The sequence below is a fragment of the Perissodus microlepis genome, chromosome 1 (assembly GCF_051167445.1).
Source record: "Perissodus microlepis isolate ML-2025 ecotype Zambia chromosome 1, ASM5116744v1, whole genome shotgun sequence".
In the NCBI taxonomy this organism is placed as follows: domain Eukaryota; kingdom Metazoa; phylum Chordata; class Actinopteri; order Cichliformes; family Cichlidae; genus Perissodus; species Perissodus microlepis.
In genome coordinates this window covers 35,040,571-35,063,369 of record NC_140461.1, presented here as the reverse complement: position 1 = coordinate 35,063,369, position 22,799 = coordinate 35,040,571, and the positions used below count along the sequence as shown (strand labels likewise).

Genomic DNA, 22,799 nt, shown 5'->3' with positions numbered 1-22,799 from the left:
ATTTTCATGTATTTAATAAAATCGATATTTGATGTCCCTGCATTGACATAGTATTGCCACCAAAAAGTCTCACTGAACATATTGTAATGTTCACTTTGAAGTTATTGCCCACATTAAAGTTGGAAAGAGGATGGGCTGCTTGCTAGCTTTGGAGCAATGCTAGCTTTGCAGTGTGCTCCACTGGTTTCCAGTCAGATCCACCCTGGATTTTTTTTAATATCCACTTTTAAAACACCAAGACAGTCGGCTTGAGACGTCACGTAGGGAACCCAGTCAGTGTTGTCACAGGTCTGCACTGGTGCCCTTTGAGAACCAGCCCACATTATGTCAGTTCTGAGAACTGATTATTATGTAGCCACAGTAGCAGAGGTCGAATTCCTCAGAGAATAAAGTCACAGCGGGCTCTCAGCTATATCTGCCCGCCATTGTTGGAACTTCTTGTGGTAATCCCTACCCTAGTAACTGATGACTTTCCAACTTTGGTCCTAAAGGTGTGGGCTCTGGGTTGGTCACTGGCACTGCGCAGTGGGAAAAAGACTAGCAGAGAGCCGGACACGCTCACACGATTTAAAGTAGTCAGGAAGCCTAACTTGGACAGTGAGAGGAAACGTTAGCCTTCACACAGACAAAGTCCACTCAGAGATTCGCTGCCCAGCAGGTTCGAACCCAGGCTCACACGTCGGGCAGTTAAATTCTGTCTCCCTGTACTGAAAGTGAAGATGTGGCTAAACAGCTTGTTAACAAAGTGCTTTGATTTTTGGTTTTCCAACTATTTCTTTGATGGCAGCTGAAAAACAGGAGCATGTTGTTAATATATAACGCTAGTGGTGCAACGGATCAAATATCTCACGGTTCGGATCAGATCACGGTTTTAAGTCACGGATCGGATAAATTTTCGGATCAGCAAAAATGAGAAAAAAAAGACAAAAATTTGACTCGCCATTTACTCATTTAAGTAGTTTTTGCCTATTAAAAAACATTAAATTCAAGACTCATTCCACGCACTTATATAAAAATATATTAAGGTGCAATATGGACATTATGGACCATGCTGGGCATCCTCTGCACACGGCCATAAACAACCAGAGGAGTCTGTTCAGTGACAGGTTGCTTCTCCCAAAGTCAAGAACCAGCAGACTTAAAAACTCCTTTGTCCCACACGCCATCAAACTGGGAGGGGAAACGGGGACAGAGGAGGGGGGAACAAGTAAGCTGTAGTGCCTTTTCACTGTGCAATAGTTTTTGTTAATATCCAACGGTGTAATAGACTCACAATACTTGAAATGTGCCGTTCCCTTGTATTCTTATTCCTGTTTATTCTATTTATCCCTTTTGTATTCTCTGTATTTATATATGTGTAAATATGGTATATTTCTGCTCACATTCTGCAACTTCTGTTGCAGAATTTCCTGGAGGAACCCACCCGAGGGATAAATAAAGTTTCATCTAATCTAATGTAATCTATAGGGCAGTGCAGGGCTTTGTATCTACCACTCCGCTGTGATATAACAAGCGGTCACGGTCACGTAGCTTTCCATTGCCCTGGAGGTCCACCCATTTGTAGTTAGGGCAACAGAAGATGCCTGTGACAGTTCAGCCATAACTTTAAACTTTTCCTGCTCACACATGCCTGGAGCGATCTTGTCACTGAAGTGGACGTGCAACAGGATATCATAGCGTGGCTCAAGCACGTTCATCACAGTTTAAACCCCTTGTTTTGCACAACAGAATACGGCCTCCCGTCTGCAGCTAAACACCCCAGTAGCTTCTGTAATAGCTTTAGCCCGGTCGGATTGGGCAGCAAAGGGCTACTTAAATACCGCAAACTCCTCTGCTCCTCCACTTGGACCGCTAGCGCTGACCATAACTACCGCTTGACAGACTGACCACCATACACATATTTTTTTTGTTTCTTTTTCGAATCTTCGGATCACGTGCGTGCCGAACCGTGGAGTGGGATCGGTTCGGATTACGGATCAACCGTGATCCGTTGCACCACTATATAACGCTAAGAAAGCATTCCACAAACATCCCAGCCGGCATGACTGGAGAGAGGGTGGTCTAGTTTATTATTTATTTATTTTTAGTTTTTAGTTCTTTCCATCACAGTTTAGTATTTTTAGAAGAGTAGCTGTGCCAGTTGGAGAAAAACAAACTGTTACTACGTCCTTTTACGTAGAAGTCAGGACCCTTTTTGATGAGCGCTTTAGGACAAAATCCACTCAGTCAGCGTTCCCACTCCATCGTTTCAGGCTTTGACGACTCTGTTTCTCGTCGTTTCCTCAGAGTGCTGGTTGCACGTGTGAGAGGTTTATAAACCTAGCTTGCTTCTTGTCTTTGTCTTCATTTTTCCTTCCCATCAGTCTTCAGCCTGTTTTGAATTTATCCCCTCTTTCCATTTTCCTCCGAAATAAAGCACTATTGTGCTGGGTGTTGAGTATTTTCCGAGGTCTTTCTTCTTTCCATGTGTATGCCAATGCAAATATGTCACATTTTTTACAGGGATATTTTCTCCTCTTGCAGAACTTTAAGGCTGGAGCCAGGGGTCTCTGCTTTTACCCATTAAATGTGTCTGTCATGCTTTTCCTCTGTCTGTCTTCGAAGGGAACAGCAGCCATGGACTGAGGAAAAACGGCCGGGGTTTAGATTAATATCACAACTCAACAGGTGACCCCTTGACCCCATCCCTCTCTTTCTCAGTCTTTTTCCCCTCTTTCGCTCGGCCTGCCTTATCCCTCGCTTACAGTGGCAAACAATTCTGTTCTTTGTCTTTTTGCAATCTGTCTTGTCTACATCGTGTCCTGGTTTCTATCTGTTGTAAATCTCTGCCTGATTTGTAACATCTCAATAATCCCCTTCTTCTTTCTTCCTTTGAAGCACTGGAATAGAGGACCCGAGTCTCAGCTCCAGAGTCTTATCACTCATTTCTTTGTAGCTTTCCACTCCTGTTTTCAGTCTGTAACATTAGGTACTCACTAACCAGCTTTAGGACTCGTGGCCTCTTTGCAGTCTAACATCAAGGTCCCTTACTCACATTTTCTGACTCAGCCTTTTTACATCATCTCTGAAATGTTGTATTGTCTTTGGGTTCTCTGATTTTTCTGGAGTCAGTTTGTGTTGGCGGCAGTTGCAGGAAAAGGTTGAGAACATGTTGGAATTAAAGCGAGTTCTGCATTGATTACTCATAAAATGTGGTCTGATCTTAATCTCTTTCACAGCTCTGGACCAACACAATGTGACCAAAGCAATAACAAACCAACAGCTGCACTGTACCCGATTGTTGCGGGGAGCAGCGGTTTCCTCAGCACCATTCTTCTTTACTGTTTGTCTGATTGGATTTCTTATTATAAGAGAACAGGATTAAAAACACACAAGTGGAATATGTAGAAAAGAATGAAATGGCACACATTGCAAAGTGCTTGAGTGCTTTCTACAAGTATTACCTCGCTGTGACTGTCGGCTTCTGTGAAACACCGAGTTGCAGCTCTCGAGGTACAGACTGGATGGGATATGTGAAATATCTGCGCACATACACTCGTAAAATGGCACCAGATCAATTTTATACCAACTCCAATGTGGCGTTCCCATCTTCATTCAGCATGATATTTTTCCATAACCAACTTTGAGTATCAGCCTCCAGGTCGTCACCACGGAGAATAGTTTGTGTCTAAAATACACATTTTTAAGTTTGCACCTGCGGATTATCAGAAAACAGTCTTTCTGTTACTATGACAACAACATTAAATTGGATCAATCAGTCAATCAACTTGTTTTTCTTTGGGGTTTTTTGGCAGATTGATCACGACGTGTTGGCAATCCGTCTGCATTTGTAAATGAGATGGCAGTTTTTTTGCACACCTTCACCAGTCTGAGAATAACTGTAACCAGCTGAAGCTGGATCACGATTGTTTGGAGACAGGTTGCCTCCCATTATGAGATTTGTGCGATTGCCTTGTGAATAAAAATGGTTGTCCAGACTGTGACGCACTCTCAGTCTATGAATGAACACTTGGTTGCTGCAGTTGGCCGCCAAATATGGAAATAAATTGCAAATATCACAATCACAGTAGCAAGGACGTTGCAGTTTGTTTTTTTTAATGTATAAAAATGAGGACACTTACTCAATACTTTGATTTTATTTTAGTTTTGTAAGTAAAAGGCAGCTTCAATGAGTCAGTTAACTGTAATAACGTCAGCTGTGAAAGGGTTTAAATCTGACTTAAAGACTGAACACACGACCACATTTGATGAGTACTGAGTGCAGAAGTCTGGATCTGGATCTCCTGCAACAGGGGAAAAATGAAAATGACATGTCTGAATTTTAAATGCTTTGAAGATAATTCAATGTTTTAGATTTTTTTTCTAAATTTGCAATCAAAATGTTTGTAAATGCACCTGTTTGCTATGAATGGGGGCAGATCACAGAGTCTCCACCCTGTGCTTGTTTAACTGTTGTTTAAAGGCAATTTCCTAACTTAGAATGTATTACTGTGTGTAATGTGAATGTGTGTGTGAATGGGTGGATGACTGGATGTGTAAAGTGCTTTGGGGTCCTTAGGGACCTAGTAAAGCGCTATACAAATACTGGCCATTTACCATTTACCATAAAGTCAGTGATCATTAGGACTGGGCGATATGACCCAAAATTCATATCTCGATCTTTAGCTGGATGGCGATATACGATATATATCTCTCCATATTTCTTAAAGTAAGAACAAAGAGAGAGCTCTTAGTCAAAGCTGTGTCCCAGATCTCACACAGACACTTTTATTAACATACAGCGCAGATGTACGTGCAAAAATTACTCAGAAATAAATTATCAGCATTTAATAATAATGCTCCATAAATAAAATAAACCAATGTTGTTTTTGTGCATAACAAAAAGCTCACAATTGTGCAGTCAAAATGTAAACTAACAGACGCTGAGCATAATAACAAAGACAGATTTCACAGCTGCTCTGTTCCCAACTTCTACTGCGTGACTGACAGCCTGGAGTTTGAAATCCTCTTTGTAACCGTGTCTCTGAACAGGTGCCATTTATGGTCCTTATACACACACAGTACGGTAATATTACGTTGAAGCACAGTACGTATCACTCCGCGAGGCTCCTGCCTACAATAGCCGTAATGCTCCGACAATCCATCAAGCGGTGCGGCCTTGTAGCTTAGCAAAGTCGTACTAAAACATTTTTCACAGATTTTTGAGCGCCGTGTACCACAGAAAATCGGTTCGATATCAGTGAGCACAACTAGAATTCATACATAAGCCCCGTGCGTGGGGCTGCATGGCGTTAGCGCGGTTAGCTCATTAAGGCATTGACGCCGTGCAGCCCCACGCACGGGGCGATCCGCGGTAACTCGTTAACGGAGATTTGCCGCGTTAACGTCATTTTAATGAGATTAACGCTGCCAGGACTAAAGTAGTAATTTCCAAATGTTTTGTTTGTTTTGACCAGCTCCTCTTTGATAGCTCTAGTCGTTGCTTGCAGGTGAAGCGATGGGGGAGGCGGAGTAACGCAGCGTAGAGACAAAAGTGGACAAGAAGCAAACTTATAATTAGAACGTTACATAGACGCTATTGATATAAACGATATTGTCACATCTCTTATCTCGTATGAAAATATATCGATATATTGAAAAAACTCGATGTATCGCCCAGCCCTAGTCATCATTATAATTGGCACAGTGAAGAAAATGGTCATTTTGATGTGTCTCTGTTATTTTATTTCAAATCACAGCACAGATTTATATTTACAGCCAAAGTGTGTAGATGCATTAGCTTCATTTCGATGTGCTCAATAATCAAACGTACTTCCCCCTCGCCTGCCTCAGCCTACAGTAATGGATGGTACAAAGCAGACTTGGAATAAAATCTGGCAGCTTTAAAAGCTTAAACTGGATCAAGTATAAATGGTAAATGGCCTGTATTTGTATAGCACTTTACTAGTCCCTAAGGACCCCAAAGCGCTCTACACATCCAGTCACCCACCCATTCACACACACATTCACAGTATAAGTGTGATTACAACACTTTTCTACATTGTGATGCACAAAAGCAGCTATTTAGGCTTAATGGAGCGCACTAAAGAAAGCTCTCAGCTGAAGCGCTGCAAGACGAAGATGCTGTGTGTGGGCTGGCTCATGTGTGTATGTTCAGAGATTGCTTCAAGTGAAAGGTGAACATATGTGTGTGAAATGTTGGATTGGGCATCTACCGCCAAGAAAAGCGCAGCTTCAAATCAAATAATCAGATGAAATTGGATTGTTATAACATTCATATTAATCTTAACCATTGCATGGAGTTCCCTGTGTCTCGTTCAGGGTTTAAGGTGATTATGTTACGATGTCCTGCTAAAGATTGAGCTGAGTGCTGTGAGGGTGTTTATGTGTAAGGTCAGCGGGAGCCTGCAGATGAATGTGGCCCATGTGCAGCCAGAGCAGGAATGATTCACTGACCTTACAGCCCTCAGAAACCTTCTGCCTCTGTCCAGGGTGCTGGAATACACACCATAATTTCTTCCTCCTCCTCTTCCTCCTACACAGAACCAACTCAGACTCTGCTCTTCATACAAGTGCTATGAACCCAAACCCTCAGGACCCATTTGGCATGAACCAGCAGATGGGTAGAGGACCCCCACAGCGCAATGGTGAGAGTATCATTCAGAGAGCACTTTCTATGCGTCCCTTTTGACAGTGTTTAGTGTTGTAAGTTAGGGTTTGACTTAAGAAGACCTGCAATTCATCTCCATCATTAAGACATGCCTTTAAGTTGCAAAATTAAAAAGACATTTGGAGTTTAAAGCAGTCTTATTCCTGTAAATATTACCTATGTTCACAGCAGTTACTTTGCTCTTATTGGCCATCAAAGAACCTGACATCATCAGGCCTCAGTTTGCCTGAAGAGAGACGCAAACAAACCAGAAAATGTCTCCTCTTCACTCCGTGGGTTTTGTGCGTCTGTGCTTCACCGTGAGTTTGTAACTTCTGTGCAGAGTGAGTCACCCGATTCACTTTAAGCTACAAGCAAACAAGATGGTGTTGCATTTGGTTGCACAGGTGTGATATGGAAGTACAGTGCTTAACAGATTTATGAGACCGTCTGTTGTAAAAATAGGAAAACACACTTTTGGAAAATATGTTTAAAACAAAATAATTTCCTTAACTCAATACCCATGTTTAACAACATTATATTCTAGTGTTAAAATATCATTTTGATTAAAGAACTTGCACATGCAGATGGATTAACCATGACACAAACATAAAAATGGTTTTGTTGATTAGCAGTACTGTTATGTTACGGTACCTGTGGTGTAAACCTGGACTAATACATTTGTTGAACTCTCTGTTTGAACATCTTTAAACTTCCCAGCTTTGTGTCTTAAAACACATATTCAGGCTCATTTGAAGCCACGGTCTGCCCCACCAGCTAATTTTAGTTCAAGCAGAATTTGTGAATTAACGTCTAACACAGCGCTGCTAAGCAGGCCGGATTAGCATAATCCCACAACAGCTGAAAAGTGCCACAGGAAGTGGAAGGTTTTGCAGGTGATCTAAGAGTAAATCACCAATTTATGAGAAAAGAGGTGACCGAGTCATTTCAGTAATGATCAACACGAGCTACCACGAGCTGTGCATAACAGGGGGACAAAAGCAAACGACCAAGGAGAGTGTACAGAAGGAGAATCGCTGTGTTTTTGGGTCAAATCTTCTGTCAGCCACTGAGAAATGCTGTTCTCCAAATCCTGACAGCTGAGATGGAGTGCAGGATTCATCCAGAGTGAGGCTGCTTTATATTCCCAACCAGAGGACGGGATGTAAACCTGGAATCTGTCTTTAACAGCTGACCTGTCGGATGTGTAGAAAAACACAGAGCATTAGTCAGATTCTGACCGACTGTGTTTAAATGACTTGAGAAGTACACACTGTTGCCTGTATGCGTCCCCTCTCTCTGACCTTTCAAATCAGCTCGGATGCATTAAAACAGCAGTGTTGAGGAGCAGAAATATGCAGGGCTTGGTTCAGAGGGAGCAGTCGTTAAAGACTGAAGGAATGGATCTTACAGCCTTGTGCTTGTTCTAACAATGATTGCTGCAATGACGGACACGGGGCTAAATGATGCCACAAACAGCAGCAGTGACCTCGTCCTCCTGTAAATCTGAGCAAGTCAGAAAGTCCAAGCTGAATTAATCAGCAGGTTCCATCGCTAACCTGTTTGTGTGCCTGCTTTTTGGTGCCAACAGAGGTTTTTATTCTGCCCTGAGCCACTTAATCAGGTCCTAAATCTAACAGGAACCATCACATGAAAGAATCTGAGGAATAACAGTGTGAAACACCCCACCAACAGGCCAGGAAACAGTCCAGCGAGACTAATTACAACCCACTCGTGGATTTAGCCTCAGAAACTTAGCCAATGTGTTACACTTCAGAGTAGAAAGCTGGATCACTGCAATACAGAGCTGATGTGTTTTAGTCATATAGAGTAAGCAGACCGCTCCTATACTGGGCTCATTTCATTGTAATCATGCTAGTTTATGATGTTTGTGTTTCTGTTCCCCTGGTCATTTATTAACAGAGAACACAGTCCAACCAGCTGCATTTCAGGCCAGTAAGCCACTCTAGGCTCAGTTACACAACTCACCATCAGCCCTTTGTGGTTTAAAACAGTCTGTTTATACGTCTGTAGCTGAGCCAAAGAGAGAGAGTCGACTCAGAGTCAAAGAGCTGATCGTCCTCCTCTCTGCACTCGTTAGTCCTTCACTTTGTGCTTCTTTGTTATCTCAGTGCTGATGAAGTGTGGAACAGAAGTGCTCCTGCAGTGGATTCCTACTCCTTCTGTTTAGACAACACATTCAAACAGGATATTGCCTCAAGATCTAACCCAAGAAAGAGCTTCATTTATGCACACAGGGTTGCTTTTGCCTGTATGTTAGTTACGGCTCACATGCACTGATGGGAGTGGCTACCCGTGGATCCTAGATGGACGTAGCCACTGTGACCCATTAGTTTTTGTGTTTATAGCATATTGGCCGTTGATCAGTGGGTGGAGTACTGAGTTACCAACTGTTGTTAGCAAACTGCATCCATGAAGTGGACACACAGCACACTGAGTAAAATATTACAGCCTTACGCACCAAACCTGAAGCACAGACTTCTTGGATGGTCTGTGCAGATAACTGTATCTGCAAAGAGCTAATTCTGTTTCTCCAACATGAACTAAGAAGTCTGTGGGGGACTATGCACAGTGCAGTCTGCGCTCACAGCCTGTTGTAAATGTAAAATACATGCTGCACATGACCCACAGGCTCTGTGTCATTTCCTCTGAAAGAGGCCTTGAGATGGAGCAGCCTGGTGTCATGGCCTCCTGCACGAGCGCACAGAGCTGTGAGGCTCCAGGGCCTCGTTGACACCTCTCAAGGCTTCGGCGGACTTAGAGTGGTGTTAAGCCCTGGCTGATTAAAGAAGCATCTAACTAGAAATTACAGCTATGAGTCACACTGGAGGAATAGGTGGAAACACTTTGGACAGATCAGTTCAGCTGCAGTCTCTAATCGTGAGATTTCGTTTCTGTTGTTGTCAGTAGAAAAGGAGCAGTCTGTGCAGCTGACAGGGCTCTGATTGCTGCTATGCTGTGGCAGTAGACACTAGTGTTTTTTCTTAATCCTGAGCATTTACAACACCCATACTGAGAGCATTGCACGGCCTGATCCGAGCCAGGGACACCAGCCCAACCATTTTCCATGCCAGTTGTCCCGTTTCCGTCCTAGTTGCAGCATTGAGCTACGGGGACTCGACAACCTTTAAAGGGGAAATGTAACGATGCCAGACGCTTGTCTTGTCTCATTGCTCCATCTGAATGCTGTCTCTCAATTTGAATGGGCCTCAGAGAGAATGAGAGCATGGAAGGAGTCGGGCTGTGGAGATCCTGAAAAGTCTTTGAAAACATCTGTCCTCGAAGCAAATTACAATTATACTTTAAAGGTTTTATTGGATTTATGCTTCACACTACATGCACTGATATGGTCTAAATCCAATGAAACCAAAACACTTCTGACTTGTCCCAAAGGTTGATTCTGGACGTTTTCAGTGGGAGAAACGTTTCGTCATCATCAGGTGACTTCTTCAGTCTCAGCTGACTGCAGGTTTCCCCAACATGATAAACACTACATTTGCACAATGACTGAAAGTAGCACCACTGAGGGAACAATGGAGGTCAGTTCCTTGATCATTAATATGCAGATTATCATGGCCATTGATCAACAACCACTGATCAACGGCCATGAGTACCATTCACAGAGAGCTGGGCTGCAATCACAGCATTATAAAAAGATGAGTGACAAACACTTCTCCCACTCCCACTATGTCCAGATGAACAGAATCAACCTTTAGGGATTTACTTACCTGGATGATTGAGCACTTCTAACCTGTGGTCACAGGTTTGTGGAGCCTTTGTGTTCTGTGGATTTCAGATGCTGCCTCCATGTATTAGACCAGTGCATCCCATTGGAAGCTGGTGCAGTTTGGAGGCAAAGTCAGTGCCTTGGGCTCTTGATTGTGATGCTTGAGCTCTGCCTGAGCAGTTGCTCTGGTGTAGTGGGGGGCATAAGCCTGCCGGGGCGAGCCGGCTTCAATTTGGGAAGTGTCTGTGCCAAAGTAGCATTGACATAAATTCCAGATTTTCAGCCCTTAAACTTCTATAATAGCAGTCGTAAACAATGACCTAAACTCAAGTTTGATCCATGATGAGCTCTGAAGGAGAAAACGAGAGAAACAAAAACTATTTTCCTAATAAGCAACAGAAGTGTTTCACAGGAAGTGGTGTTGCCCACACGACGACTTGGGCAGAGAAAAGAGAAACGCTGGGTGGACGAGACACAGGCATGTGGATCTGCTGTTAAGTCTGGAGGAGTAGAAAGCATCTTTGAGGCATGAGAAAACAACAGTCCTCTCCCAACTTTTCTTCGCCCTCTCTGATTAATAACACGATGCCAGATGCCCAGCTGTTGTTGTTGAAACTGCACAGTAATTGCAGAATGCCAGAGGGCCTGTTACTGTCAGAGAGGCTAATGAGAGCATCAGGCGTGCTGGGATTATTCAAACAGCTGGTTAATATAGAATATCCTCTAACGTTCCTCCGCCTTTGTTTTCTGTGTCTTTCTTCGTCGATCACGCCACTCGCACTCTGCTTCCTGTTTGTTTGCTTCTGATGGAGGCTGGTGTGCAGCGAGTGTAAATGAGGCCGAGGTGGACGGCTCAGGAGACGGTGAGTTGCACCACATTGCACCATATTATACTTGACATTAGGAAACATGTGTGAATGAACGTGCGCCTTTCTCTCTGCAGTCTTCTCCTTCCCCACCATCCCTAACGAGGAGAACCTCATAGGTGTCAGTAAGCCTCTACCCAAGCAGCTGTGGCAGGCCAAGAAGGTGAGAAGTTTGCTCTCTTTTTACATCACTGACCACAGGCTGGCTTCATCCCTGCACGTCTGGTTGCATTCTTTCTATGCTGATAAAAACAAACTTGAAAATGGGACCAACAGCATTTGCCTGTGGCAGCGTAGGTGATCGTGACACCATGGATTCCTGCCGTGGCTCAGGAGAGACTGCAGGTCAAACCAGTCCTTCCTGTCTGATCGTTAGCAGCCAGAAATGTGAGAGGCAAATATATGGAATCGGGAATGTTGAAATTCACAAAGGAACAAGAAATGATTTAAATACACAGAGAGTATGGTGGTCTTTCTAACCCCTCGAGTCACCAGCTGCACATTTGCACATAACACAGTTGCATGTGTGACATTTACTTTTGCACACTGTGTGTGTTTTAAATGTGGACCTTCAGTCAGAACACTGTCTGTCTGATCACAGCATTCTCAAATGTTATGACCACCCATTGCTCAGTGATTAATGTCCCCATTCTTTTTGCTCAATTCTTGGTATTCAGGGGGATTTCTGCTCATTATTGGATGAATACGCTGTGCTGATGCAAAGAGCCGCTCTCAGCACAGATGCTCTGGTTTTGATGCCTGAGCGATCCTTATTTTACTGCTTTTATTCTCTAAGTGTTTGTTGAAATCATTTCTCTGGAATAGTAACATGTGCATGAGCAATAAGCGGTAGTAGAAAAGTGAAATAATGGTGAGCTTTTTCTGCTGCCTGGCGGTAGTGTTCGTGTTTTTAACTTGTGCACATGGATGCGTGTTTAAGTGTTCATCATTTCCAAGATGCAGTTTCTAAACAAAGTTCTTCATCGCTGCTCATCAAGTGCAGCCTATAAATGGTTTGATGCTCCCTTTGGTGGTGCACGGCCCACAGAGTGGCTGGGAAGTAAAGAAGCCACAGTTTAGCACATCTTGACACCGCTGCAGGACTTTTTCTCCTCTTCCTCTCTCTCATGGCAGTTCTGTTTCAACCTCTAATTGAAGCTGTAAATGCTGTGAACATGCTCTGACATGAACGGGAGGCTCCAACATCTCCATGTTGTTAACATTTTAAATGTTGCCTAATTGCTGATCTTTCATGCTCAGTCAAACGCACCGCGTGGCCTAGCCCTGACTACGGTCACTGGCTGCTGTTGCGTTGCCTCTTTTTAGCACACTAGGTTGTCTTTGATGCAACCTTGAAATAATTTTAGCATAAAATCAAAATGCAGAATTGTTGTTTCAAGAAGTGTAAATGCATGTTCAGGGTTTTCGTTGCTTTATGTCTCAGTTATGTTTTGCGTGTATCATAGTTTTCCTGTTTCTGTTTCAGGTCCAGTCTCTGGCCTCAAGGCCTAAATCCTGTGAAGTGCCTGGAATCAAGTGAGTCTGAGCAGGGTCACTGTGTGTGTTTTCTGCTGTTTTCCTGTGGTCATAACTGACCTGCCCGTGTCGTATCATCGCCCCGGTCCATCATTTAAAATAAGCTGTGGGTGTTTTCCATGGGCAGTAACAACTGCAGCTGATATAAGGAAACAAAGGAATGCTAGAAATGAAATGCCACGCATTCCCACTGCTTCAAACAGGACGTCCTTTACACCTTTAACCTTTAGAAGTAAGAGGAAGAGTGTTGTTACGACAATCACATGCCATTGGCATTGTTTAACCGTGTTTTGTTGACACTATTTTCCTTCCACCACGAACCACCTCCGGTGTCGTGAATCTCCATTTTTGCCAGGAATGTATTAGCAGCAGCCTTGTGGTACCGTGTGAGACAGCTAAGACCTAGAGCTTCTCTTTTCATGATACAGAATGCAGTAACAGCTTCTGCAGAGCGTTCATAGACTTGCCCCAGTTGAACATGGAAATAAGAAAGGCAGAACACTGAGTACCAGGTGCCGAGCTGCTCTGTTTATGGAGGCGAGCATTTGCTTTATAGTCTGGGGACAGACGAGGCACAGTTGCTGCCCATATGCTATTATTTGGAAATAATTGAAGAAGCAGAGAGTGGGTGGGGAACAGAAGAGAGTGCTTTTCAATTAGTCGCGTTCGTTACTTTAATCCGAATGGTTTGTGGTCAGCGGCGCGGTGTTGAATCAGTGTTCTGTCTGCCTTTCCTACAGCATATTCCCATCTCCAGAGCAGAACCCCGGGCTGTCCCACTACCAGGGCTCGTTGAGTACCGGGGGCTCCCTGCCAGACCTCAGCAACCTGCAGTTTCCCTCCCCGCTCTCCACGCCGCTGGACCCTGATGACAACATCGGGTACCCCAACATCAGCGGGGGCAGCAGCACCGGAAACCTGCCAGCTGCAATGATGCACCTGGGTATCGGCAACTCACAAGGTTGTGTGTGTGTGTGTGTGTGTGTGTGTGAGCAGGGGCGGATCTAGAGAAATTTTCTTAGGGTGGCATGAGGGTGACAAAGAAATCAAATGGGGTGGCAAAATCAAAGCCTTTTTTCCCCCAAACACATATGCAGGTGGTTACATATGACACAGACATGCTGGGTAAATATAAATTGTTCATTTTGTAAACATATACAACTATTTATCTAAAAATGCAGCCAATACACCTGCTGGTTTTTCATTTTCTACAACCATTTAAAAGTATTACTAAAGCTAAAATGAGAGAACAATCAGGTGTCGCAATAAGATGCCCCACAAATGATGTGTGTCAGTAAAAAAAAAAAGTTTGTCCACCAAAAGACAGAACAGCACAGGGATAAACCTGCAGGCCTGACAACAGGAGGTGTATCACTCCGCTGGTTTTCTACTTAGTGACAGTGTTTACATTGCAAATGTGCCTCTGTGACATTCATTAGTGCCCTCACTGACACACAAAACAAAACGACTACACAACAGAACAACTACACAAGACAACACACTAAGTAAACACTCCACACTAAACGTCACAAATCTCCCACATCTAAAAACTCTCTCTATCTCTCTCACTCACTCGCTCTGTCTCGCTGCCTGTTCTGAGAAACCATCCTACTCTGACAAAACGTCCTACCCATGTTATAATTTGACGGTGACTTGCGACTAAACCTAACCCTACCCCTACCCATAACCCTAACCATAACCTTAAGAAGTATTCCGAATGGGTGAGAGAAAAAGAAGTTAATTCGGCGTTGGTGTTGTGCGCATGCGCCGCTTCTGCGCAGAAACATTGGGTAGGATGTTTTTTCAGAACACCGTTACTGTCACTCCCCAATTAAAAAAACACCCAAAGTTTTTTTTAATATGCAAGTCATTATGGGAGTTTATTTAAAAAAAATACAAAGCTTTATTTCTGTAAAAAACCCAATCACAAATTAACAGCTGTTTGTGCAGTTGTGGTCACTGTGGAGCAGCCGTGCCTCTCTTGCACCCGTCGTAGCCATGGTGCTAAATCAACAGTCCACATGTGATAAAGACTCATTTTGACCACGTGGAAATGAGTAAATTACAAACAAATACTTGTTTACACACAAACACAGGACACACACACCAGGGAAAACCTCACAGATACCTGGGTGCCTGCCTCCCCTTCTGTTGCTCCTCTTGCCTGATAGCGCAAACTCAAAGTGCACCCCCTTTCATCACATGACATCACCGCGGACAATCTCTGGCCCGCACACCTCAAACATGTCTGGGACGTTCCAATAATATTGAGTTGTGACTGATCTAAGACCAAAGATGTGAGTCTGCCTGAATTATTCATAAAACACATCACAGCAGTGATTCTGTGGGAGCTCAGTTTAACACAGCACTGCTGCTTCCACTTGTCCTTGCAACATTTAGTTGTGGCATACTTGGAGTGAGTAACACGTGCTTTTGATAGATTTTTCTTTGACTTTTAGGACTTTACGCTGAAACAGTCTGGACAGGTGAATAACAGTGCTGATGGGGAAAATACATGAATTTGGGGCTCGAGCTGTCCCTTTAACTTAGGAAGCCGAGCTCCAGCACTTTGAGCGAGCTCCAGCTCGATGTCTCTGCCAGCCATACGTTGTTAGTAACTCATTAAAGGCTCTCTCTGTCTCAGAGCTCCCACTGTGAACTCTGCTGCCTGGTCACGCCCATAAATGTCTGTGTATGTTGCGTGTGCGCGTGTGTGTTTGGGCTCCCTCGTTGGATACAGTTCAGCTTGGCCGAACACCAAAGTGACAGAGAAACTTTGACCCTCTTTCGGTTCGCTACAATCAGCCCTTTTCTTTCCCCTCAGTTTCCCTCTGTCCTCTCATTTTCCTTTCCTCTGCTCGCCATCTTTCTCTCCCTTCCCAGTCACACAATAAAGTCTAGTGTTGTGAGTCGGGGCCTGGAGAGTATTCTGGAAAAAAATACATCAGCAGTACCACATACTCTCCTCGTTTACACCGTGCTGGGTCTGAAGCTCGTGTGATTGAGTCCCTGTGTTGCTGTGTTTTCTCTCCCTGCAGGTCTCTCCTCCTCTTTGAGCAATCCTTCAATCCAGGCTTCCCTCAACAACTGTCAGCTGCAGTCTTCGCTCAGCAATCCCTCCATCAACTCGTCCCTGCGCCTGTCCAGCAACTCCCCCCGGCGAAGGCCAGCTCCCATCAGCCCCCTCACCCTGTCTCCTGGGGCCGAGCAGCGCAGGGGTCTGGCCAAGCAGCTGTCTCCGACCATGTCGCCCTCGCTGTCCCCCATCACGCAGGTACACTCACCTCACACACAGGTTTCCCCTGACGAGAGGGAAACACCAGAAAAAGGAGTTATTTCACTGTGTGAACGACTGCTGTCACAAAGAAGGATCCAAAATTCAACGTACGCATAACAAAGCAAAGCATTTCCTCCAAGTTACTCATTTACATCGCAGAAAACACGCTGGTGTCATTGTTCAGAGTAATGAAGTAATGACACTACAGTCAGACTGAATGAGCTTCAGGTCTTTATTGGACTTTAGTGACTCCTGCTGGGTTTCTCTGTTGTGGATAGGGAGTTGCTTTGGATACCAGCAATATGCCAAGGGAGCCTCCTCCGCCCTATCCGCTCTACCAACAACCCCAGCATGTAGTGGACCAGGGCCGCCAACGCCAGCAGCAGCAGCAGCAGCAGCAGCAGCAGCCCATCTCTCCGCTTCAGAGCATTCCACTAGACTTCAACATGAGCCAAGTGAGTGAAGAGCGTCTTTGTCTGTCTGTGTGTGTCTGTGTGTGTGTGTGTGCAGAATGGTTAGCATGCACACGCGGGGACACACAGTCATGTCACTAAACAACAGTGTTTGCAGCGTATTATTGATTTTCATACATTTTTGCTTCAGCATTTGAACTGTAACAGACAAGGCTGAGCCTTTATATCTTATTATGGAGTCTGAACAACAAACAAGCCAGTGCAACACTGAGGCTGTAGTTGGATTTGTCAGTCAGCACTTCATATGCGATCATTTTTATGCAGATGTGTTCAGAAGCAGACACACAAAGCCTCCTTTAGTTTCATTCTGTTTTAGCTTTTTGTCCTTTCCTGTGGTTACGGTTAAAGTGACTGAAGCAACATTATATGTAATAATAATAAAGTCTGATATGTTTTGGCAGCACGCATCATCACGAATGAAATGAACTGATTTCCTTCTCATTGTAATGTTTTCTCCCTGATAGCCCAACAATTTGGCAGCTCTCTTCAGCGACCCGTTCATGGAGCCGCAGTTCTGTAATCGCCAGAACAAGATGGTCCCCTATCAGGTGACCACTGTTGAACCTGCAGATGTGCTATGAGAACCTCGAGTGTTTGGTTATTGACACACAGATTCCAGTGTCTGTAGTTGTTAAAAGATTGAAATATCTTCTGGGAACATTTTTCCTAAACAAAATCCTGCAGACTGTATGTGTGAAACCTCAAACAAAGATCAAACCAACAGTAAAGTGAGTGCAGTGTTGACAGGACAGATCAGGAGGATGTGACGTTTTTCTTGTGCTGAGAAAACGTGGTACATGGTACAGTCTGCCAGGGTGAACGTGACACCATCTCAGCTCCTTGATTCTTTCTGTTTTTCTCTCCACCATCTGCCTGCTAGTTGGATCAGTTCGGTCTGTTGGAAAACACAATGAGCTCCACAGCAGGGGGGTCTTGCTTCGATCCGTCGTCCGCCTCCCTCTATTACTCGCAGGCTGCTCAGTCAGGGATGGGTGGCAGCCACAGCAGCCTCCAGGACCAGATGCACATGAGGTCCAATATGTTGTACTCAAACTGCAGCGGAGGACTGCCCAACATCATACTGACTGGTGAGTCTGACGGGGAGAGAGCCGCTGTCATGTCTGGATTAAAAAAATAAACATGCGAGTATGTAAAACAAACCAAACAGTCAGTGTTTGCCTGACACGCTGGACTGTTTGGATATCCTGGTGCAGGAATCTGAGCCAGTTACACAGCCCTGTTTTTGTCACCCTTACTGTTTGCTATGATGTCACATTGTTATTAGTCTTACTTTTGTGGCTGTTGCTGTTAGTTTGAGTTAACAGCAGTCAGTGAGTTTGGCACAGGGAGTCCTCACCAGGCTGCCTGCTGTTCGATTGGATGCGGTGCCACATTTTGGTGCTACTGTTTTCAAACAAAGTCAACATCTGGCTCATTCACGTTAGCAAAGCTAGCTTCGTCTGTCAGGACGGCCCAGCTGAGAGCTCCTCTGCTGGTCACAAGTTGTTTTACTGCACCTCCCGTTTTCCATCTGTCTTTACTGCTTTCGGTGGATCACGGAGCCCCTCCCATCTGTTAACCTGTCTCTGGCTTGCTAACATGAGCCACTGGCCTGTGCAGTTTTGGGTGTTAGAAATCACCTGTTTCACAGGATGTTGTGTATTATGATGTTTGCCGTGTTGCAGAGAGCTGGTGGATGTTGAGCTAATGCAGCGCAGCCTCAGACAGCTGCAGTGATTGTGCTGAACTGCAGTGACATTAGTAAATGTCACACAGCTGCGACCTCGAATTTTCAGTGTTCATTGAAAGCAAAGAATAGGAGAGCGCCATGCTGACGTTTCTCACTGAAGGGAGATGAACTCACTTTCATGTACGTGACTTTTACCTGTGCTGCTCTTGTGCTTTTTTATTTCTTTTTGGTCTAAGAAGCAAAGAGATCATTGGGCGTTATCTGCTTCTCTCTCTCAGACGACTCCAACCCCAGTCTGTCCAAGGACATCAGCAGTGCGCTCTCCACGGTGCCCGAATGTTTTGACTCAGAGGTAGGCTTCCCGTTGGAGGACGAGCTGCGCATCGAGCCCCTCAGCCTGGACGGACTGAGCATGCTCAGTGATCCCGACATGGTGTTGCCGGACCCGTCTGTGGAGGATACTTTCCGCAGTGACAGACTCTGAATGTGAAGAGCACCACATGTCTAAAGAAACACACATTCACACACACACAGATTAGCGGTGTATAGTGTACAAATCTGAATCTGCATGCAAACAATCCATGTAGGGCCACTGTGCATGCATCCACTGCCACTAAGATTCATGAAATGTGAAACACGCCCACACGGTCATGCCCACTTTGGAAGAAGGAGACTTGTGAACAGACACTGTTTATGCCTGCTCTGAGCAACGTTCCCCTCATGCACGCTTGAGCCCCCCCGCCCCAACACACATACACACACACACACACACACACAGCCCCTCCCGTCTCCACACTCAAAACCTCGAGGACGTCCGACAGGAGCTCGAGTGCTCCCGTCCTTTCACTCATCACCAGCTCACAACACCCTACCCCCACCCCACTCTGCGCCAGTCACCATGGTTACGCACCATAGCAACCCCGCCGCTGCTCCAAAAAGGCGACGCGAACGCCAGCACGCAATTTACGTTTCTTCAAACGTATGAGTGGAGCTGCGATGAAGTCAAACACCTGCACGACTTTGTTCTGCAGTGAAGTCAGCCGTGGCTGCTTGAACAACAGAAGTGCAGCTCACAGGGATTTGAGCGTCAGATGATTTTGAGATGTTTGCCACAGATTTGTGAATACACGCTTACACACTCATATACAAGCCTCAGCATCAGTGTGACTAGAATGTATTTACCCACTCGACAAAAAGGGCAAACTGTTTACAAAGAGGACATTTTGATATTGCTACTAAAAAGTTTAGATTTGTGAATTTTCTATCGGAGAAGTCCGATTCTGAGACGTTTTGTTTATTTGCATTTTTGATGGATCTTTCCTGCGTCAGATGTGAGCGGCCTGGCACTTCTGTCTGGCACAGCTCGCACAGCTCTGGGCCGAATCTGCTTCAAAGGAGCCTGACACATTTTTGCTCATGTGTACGTTCACTGCATATGATTTTATTTTACATTTTGTACCGACTTGTAATGGCGCTTTTTTAAAAAAAGACAAGAAAAAAGAGGGCGGGGCATGCGCTGTGCTACTGGGTTAATTACGTGTTTGTCTTCTGTAGCAGTACATAGCTCCCCTCCCTCCACCAGCACTCTGTGGCTGAAGCTGCTGAGTCGTTCAGGGGGCTCTCGATCACGTGGACTCCGGACATGGTGTAACGTTGCATTTAACCTCTTTTGCACTAATTGATTCTCATTGTGTAGATTCTTTGTTTAAACCTGCAAACCCAAAGAAACAGAATGAAGCCATCACTGAAGACTTTCTATAGCACACATGCAGTTGTTGCAGAAAAGCAACACGAGTTTAATTTTGATGCGAGATGAGTTTTTGTTTCCTGGGTGAAACGTTTTTCAGATTTGCAGACGATTATGTAATGAATCAAAGTCATTCGGTGCCCTCTAGTGTTTGTTGTAGTCAAATCGAAGGCTGTCGTTTGCTGCCTGCTCGTTTACCTATGCAACTTTTCAAAGAGTTTCAGAAACCTGTAGAACAGGTGCAACTTGGACTTTATGCAGTGTAACAAGGCTCGCCGGTTGACTCGATGGGCGGGCTCGAGTTTCCTACAAATTGCGATATTACATCCGTCCGGCGTCCACGGTGCGTGGCGACTCTCGTGAGAGTTTACAGTGATTGATGCAAAGGAACCTGGAGGTGTCCTGCACTGTGTGGACTGTGGCTTCTGTCTGTGTGTCAAAGAGATTCAGTGTCATTATATTTGTCAAAATGAAAATGAAGGGGGGGTGCTGGGGTTACACTGAGGTTGTTTTCTAAAGAGTTTATATTCAGCTACTTGCTCTCTCTTGTTAACTCTGTAAAGACGGTGAGTGAAGGAACCACACAGCAGTTTCTCCTCTCTTCGCTCTGATCCTCCCCGCGTCCCAGCCTGTTTCCTGCTGCCTTACTTCCTTCCTCCCGCGTCAGCTGACTTTAGCTTTAGCTCTGTTTGGTACTGACTGCCTGTGGTTCTTTTCCATCACTATTTAATTTGTTTCTTTTTGGTGTCTTACTTTTTTCTGTTTTTCTGTTTTTTGTTTTTTAGTTGCGTATGAAAATGTACAGTTCTGTTATTTAAAGAATGTTTTTTGTCCACTAGTGTTACTATTTTTTTTGTAATGTCATTTGAGTTTTTTTTCCCCTAAGATATAAAATTTTATTGGTTTGTATCATACGTTATAGTGCTTATCTTTCTGATTTAATATAAACAATAAAACTCTATACTGTGCATTAAGTTTAAATGTTGTCCTGGCGTTTCTGCTCCTGCCACCAGATGGCAGCAGTGTGGTGTACCTCACACTTACAGTCGAACACACGCTCGCTTGAAACCAATATAACTGTACTCTGTAAAGAGACAAGTCCCTTAAAGGGACGTCTGATTTGATTGGTTCCGATGTTTGTAAGCGCTGCACAAACTAACAGCATCACTGCAGCTAACTTTGTTAGTGTCTGTCAGGGTTCAAATGCAGATTATTTATTTACAAGTTTCCTCTATGCATTAATGTACACATCCCCACACACCATGATGTCAGAGGTCAGTGGAAAACTGTTTCACACTGATGGAAAGGGTTATTTGGTAGCTCTGAATGCACAACATGTCAGCCCTTAGAGCAGATGTGCTGTTAGAAACAGTCCCCGGTGTGGTTGTTTCATATCAGAACAGGGAGCTGAGGCTGCAATTTACATGGGATCGCCAAACATTGGAAGATAAATGGTTGGAAAAATGATCATCCACCTGATGTGTCTCAATTTGCGCTGCAACATCTGGATGATGAGGTCAGAATTTGATGTAAACAAATGAAAACATGACTCCGTCTTGTATCAGTGGATCAGGTGCTGTAACGGTGTGGAGGACATTGTCTTTACACACTTCGGGCTCCTTTTTACCAATTAAATCAATCAAACACCACAGCCTACATAAATACTATTGTCTCCTTTCATATCCATCCCTTCTGATAGCTGCTTCCTGCAGGATATTGTGCCATGCCACAAAAATTGAAATGCATCAAACTAGTTTCTTGTCCTTTTAGTTACATTTTAATCCAGTCGAACACACATCATGGATGTGCAAAAATCTGCAGCAACTGTGTGATGCTGTCGTGTCAGTAGTGATCCAAATCTCTGATGAATGTTTCCAGCAACTTGCTGAAACTATGCCACATAGACTTGAGGCAGTTCTGAATGCAAAAGGGGATCCAATCTAGTACTGGTGTAACTAATGATGTGGATGCTGGCATCAAGTAAAACATGACCAAAGTTGCATATAATCTGTCATCTATGTTTCTGAGGGTTTTTTTCTTTTAGCTCCACATGACATCAAGGATATCCTCACATTGAAAACACGCTCAGTTGTCTTTATGTTATGAAGGTCAGCCACTGGAAAGAGCTTTAGGTTTAAGAAAGGACTGCTTGTTTCAAATGATGGTGAATTGCGCGACTGCACAAAGTCCTGGTATAACATTAAAAAAAAAGGATGATTTTGAACCGTGAATCATGCAAAGCTCCTCCTAGCAGAGTCCAAGAATAAAAACATGAAGCTGTGAATGAGCACAATAGCGTCACGTTACTCTTGAGTGTCTGATGACTACAGTACTCGATCGAGTGCCGGCACATAGACCTGTTCATGTGTGTTTAATAGCACTGCTGCTCTGTGTTTATACGTCCAAGCTGAAGTCAGATGGTAACAATTTGATAATGTTTGTTCCTCTGTACCTGCCAGCAAAAGCAATAAACTGTGGGATTAAGTCGAAATCTAGTCTCCTCTCTGTCTAAGAACTCTAAATTTCAGCTGAAGCTATGAGAGAAAAAGCGTTTCCCAGAGTTTTAGTCATCTCAGTGTGTTCGCCTGCTTCGTGCTCATCCTCACAGCTGCCGTAAGAAGATGTTAATACTAATTGTTGACTCTGCAGTAAACACTATTTCAGATAAAATGTGACATTTGTTGCCCCGCGGAGGATAATTACAGTCCCTGGAACCACACATGCAAACAGTATAGACTTTACATAGCAGTGTGTGAGGACAGTGTGGGCCATGTAAATCAGCCAGGCTTCATATATCAAATGCAGTCTGGGAG

The 22,799-nt window shown here is 44.3% G+C and overlaps 1 protein-coding gene across 2 annotated transcripts in view; it reads left to right on the top strand.

Annotated features, from left to right (window-relative positions):
• crtc3 (CREB regulated transcription coactivator 3) overlaps positions 1-20,967 on the top strand; it is a 42,881-nt gene extending 21,914 nt beyond the window's left edge. Inside the window, exons 5-15 of one of the 2 annotated variants that reach the window (XM_084913818.1) lie at positions 2,605-2,667; positions 6,544-6,647; positions 11,222-11,260; positions 11,341-11,426; positions 12,750-12,799; positions 13,540-13,760; positions 15,838-16,073; positions 16,355-16,531; positions 17,014-17,097; positions 17,430-17,637; positions 18,518-20,967. In XM_084913818.1, the coding sequence (XP_084769944.1) occupies positions 2,605-2,667; positions 6,544-6,647; positions 11,222-11,260; positions 11,341-11,426; positions 12,750-12,799; positions 13,540-13,760; positions 15,838-16,073; positions 16,355-16,531; positions 17,014-17,097; positions 17,430-17,637; positions 18,518-18,723 (1,474 nt within the window). In that variant the 3' untranslated portion in view covers positions 18,724-20,967. The remainder of the gene's footprint in view (positions 1-2,604; positions 2,668-6,543; positions 6,648-11,221; positions 11,261-11,340; positions 11,427-12,749; positions 12,800-13,539; positions 13,761-15,837; positions 16,074-16,354; positions 16,532-17,013; positions 17,098-17,429; positions 17,638-18,517) is intronic. The other variant, XM_084913825.1, reaches the window with a different exon arrangement.
• Positions 20,968-22,799: the final 1,832 nt, after the last annotated feature.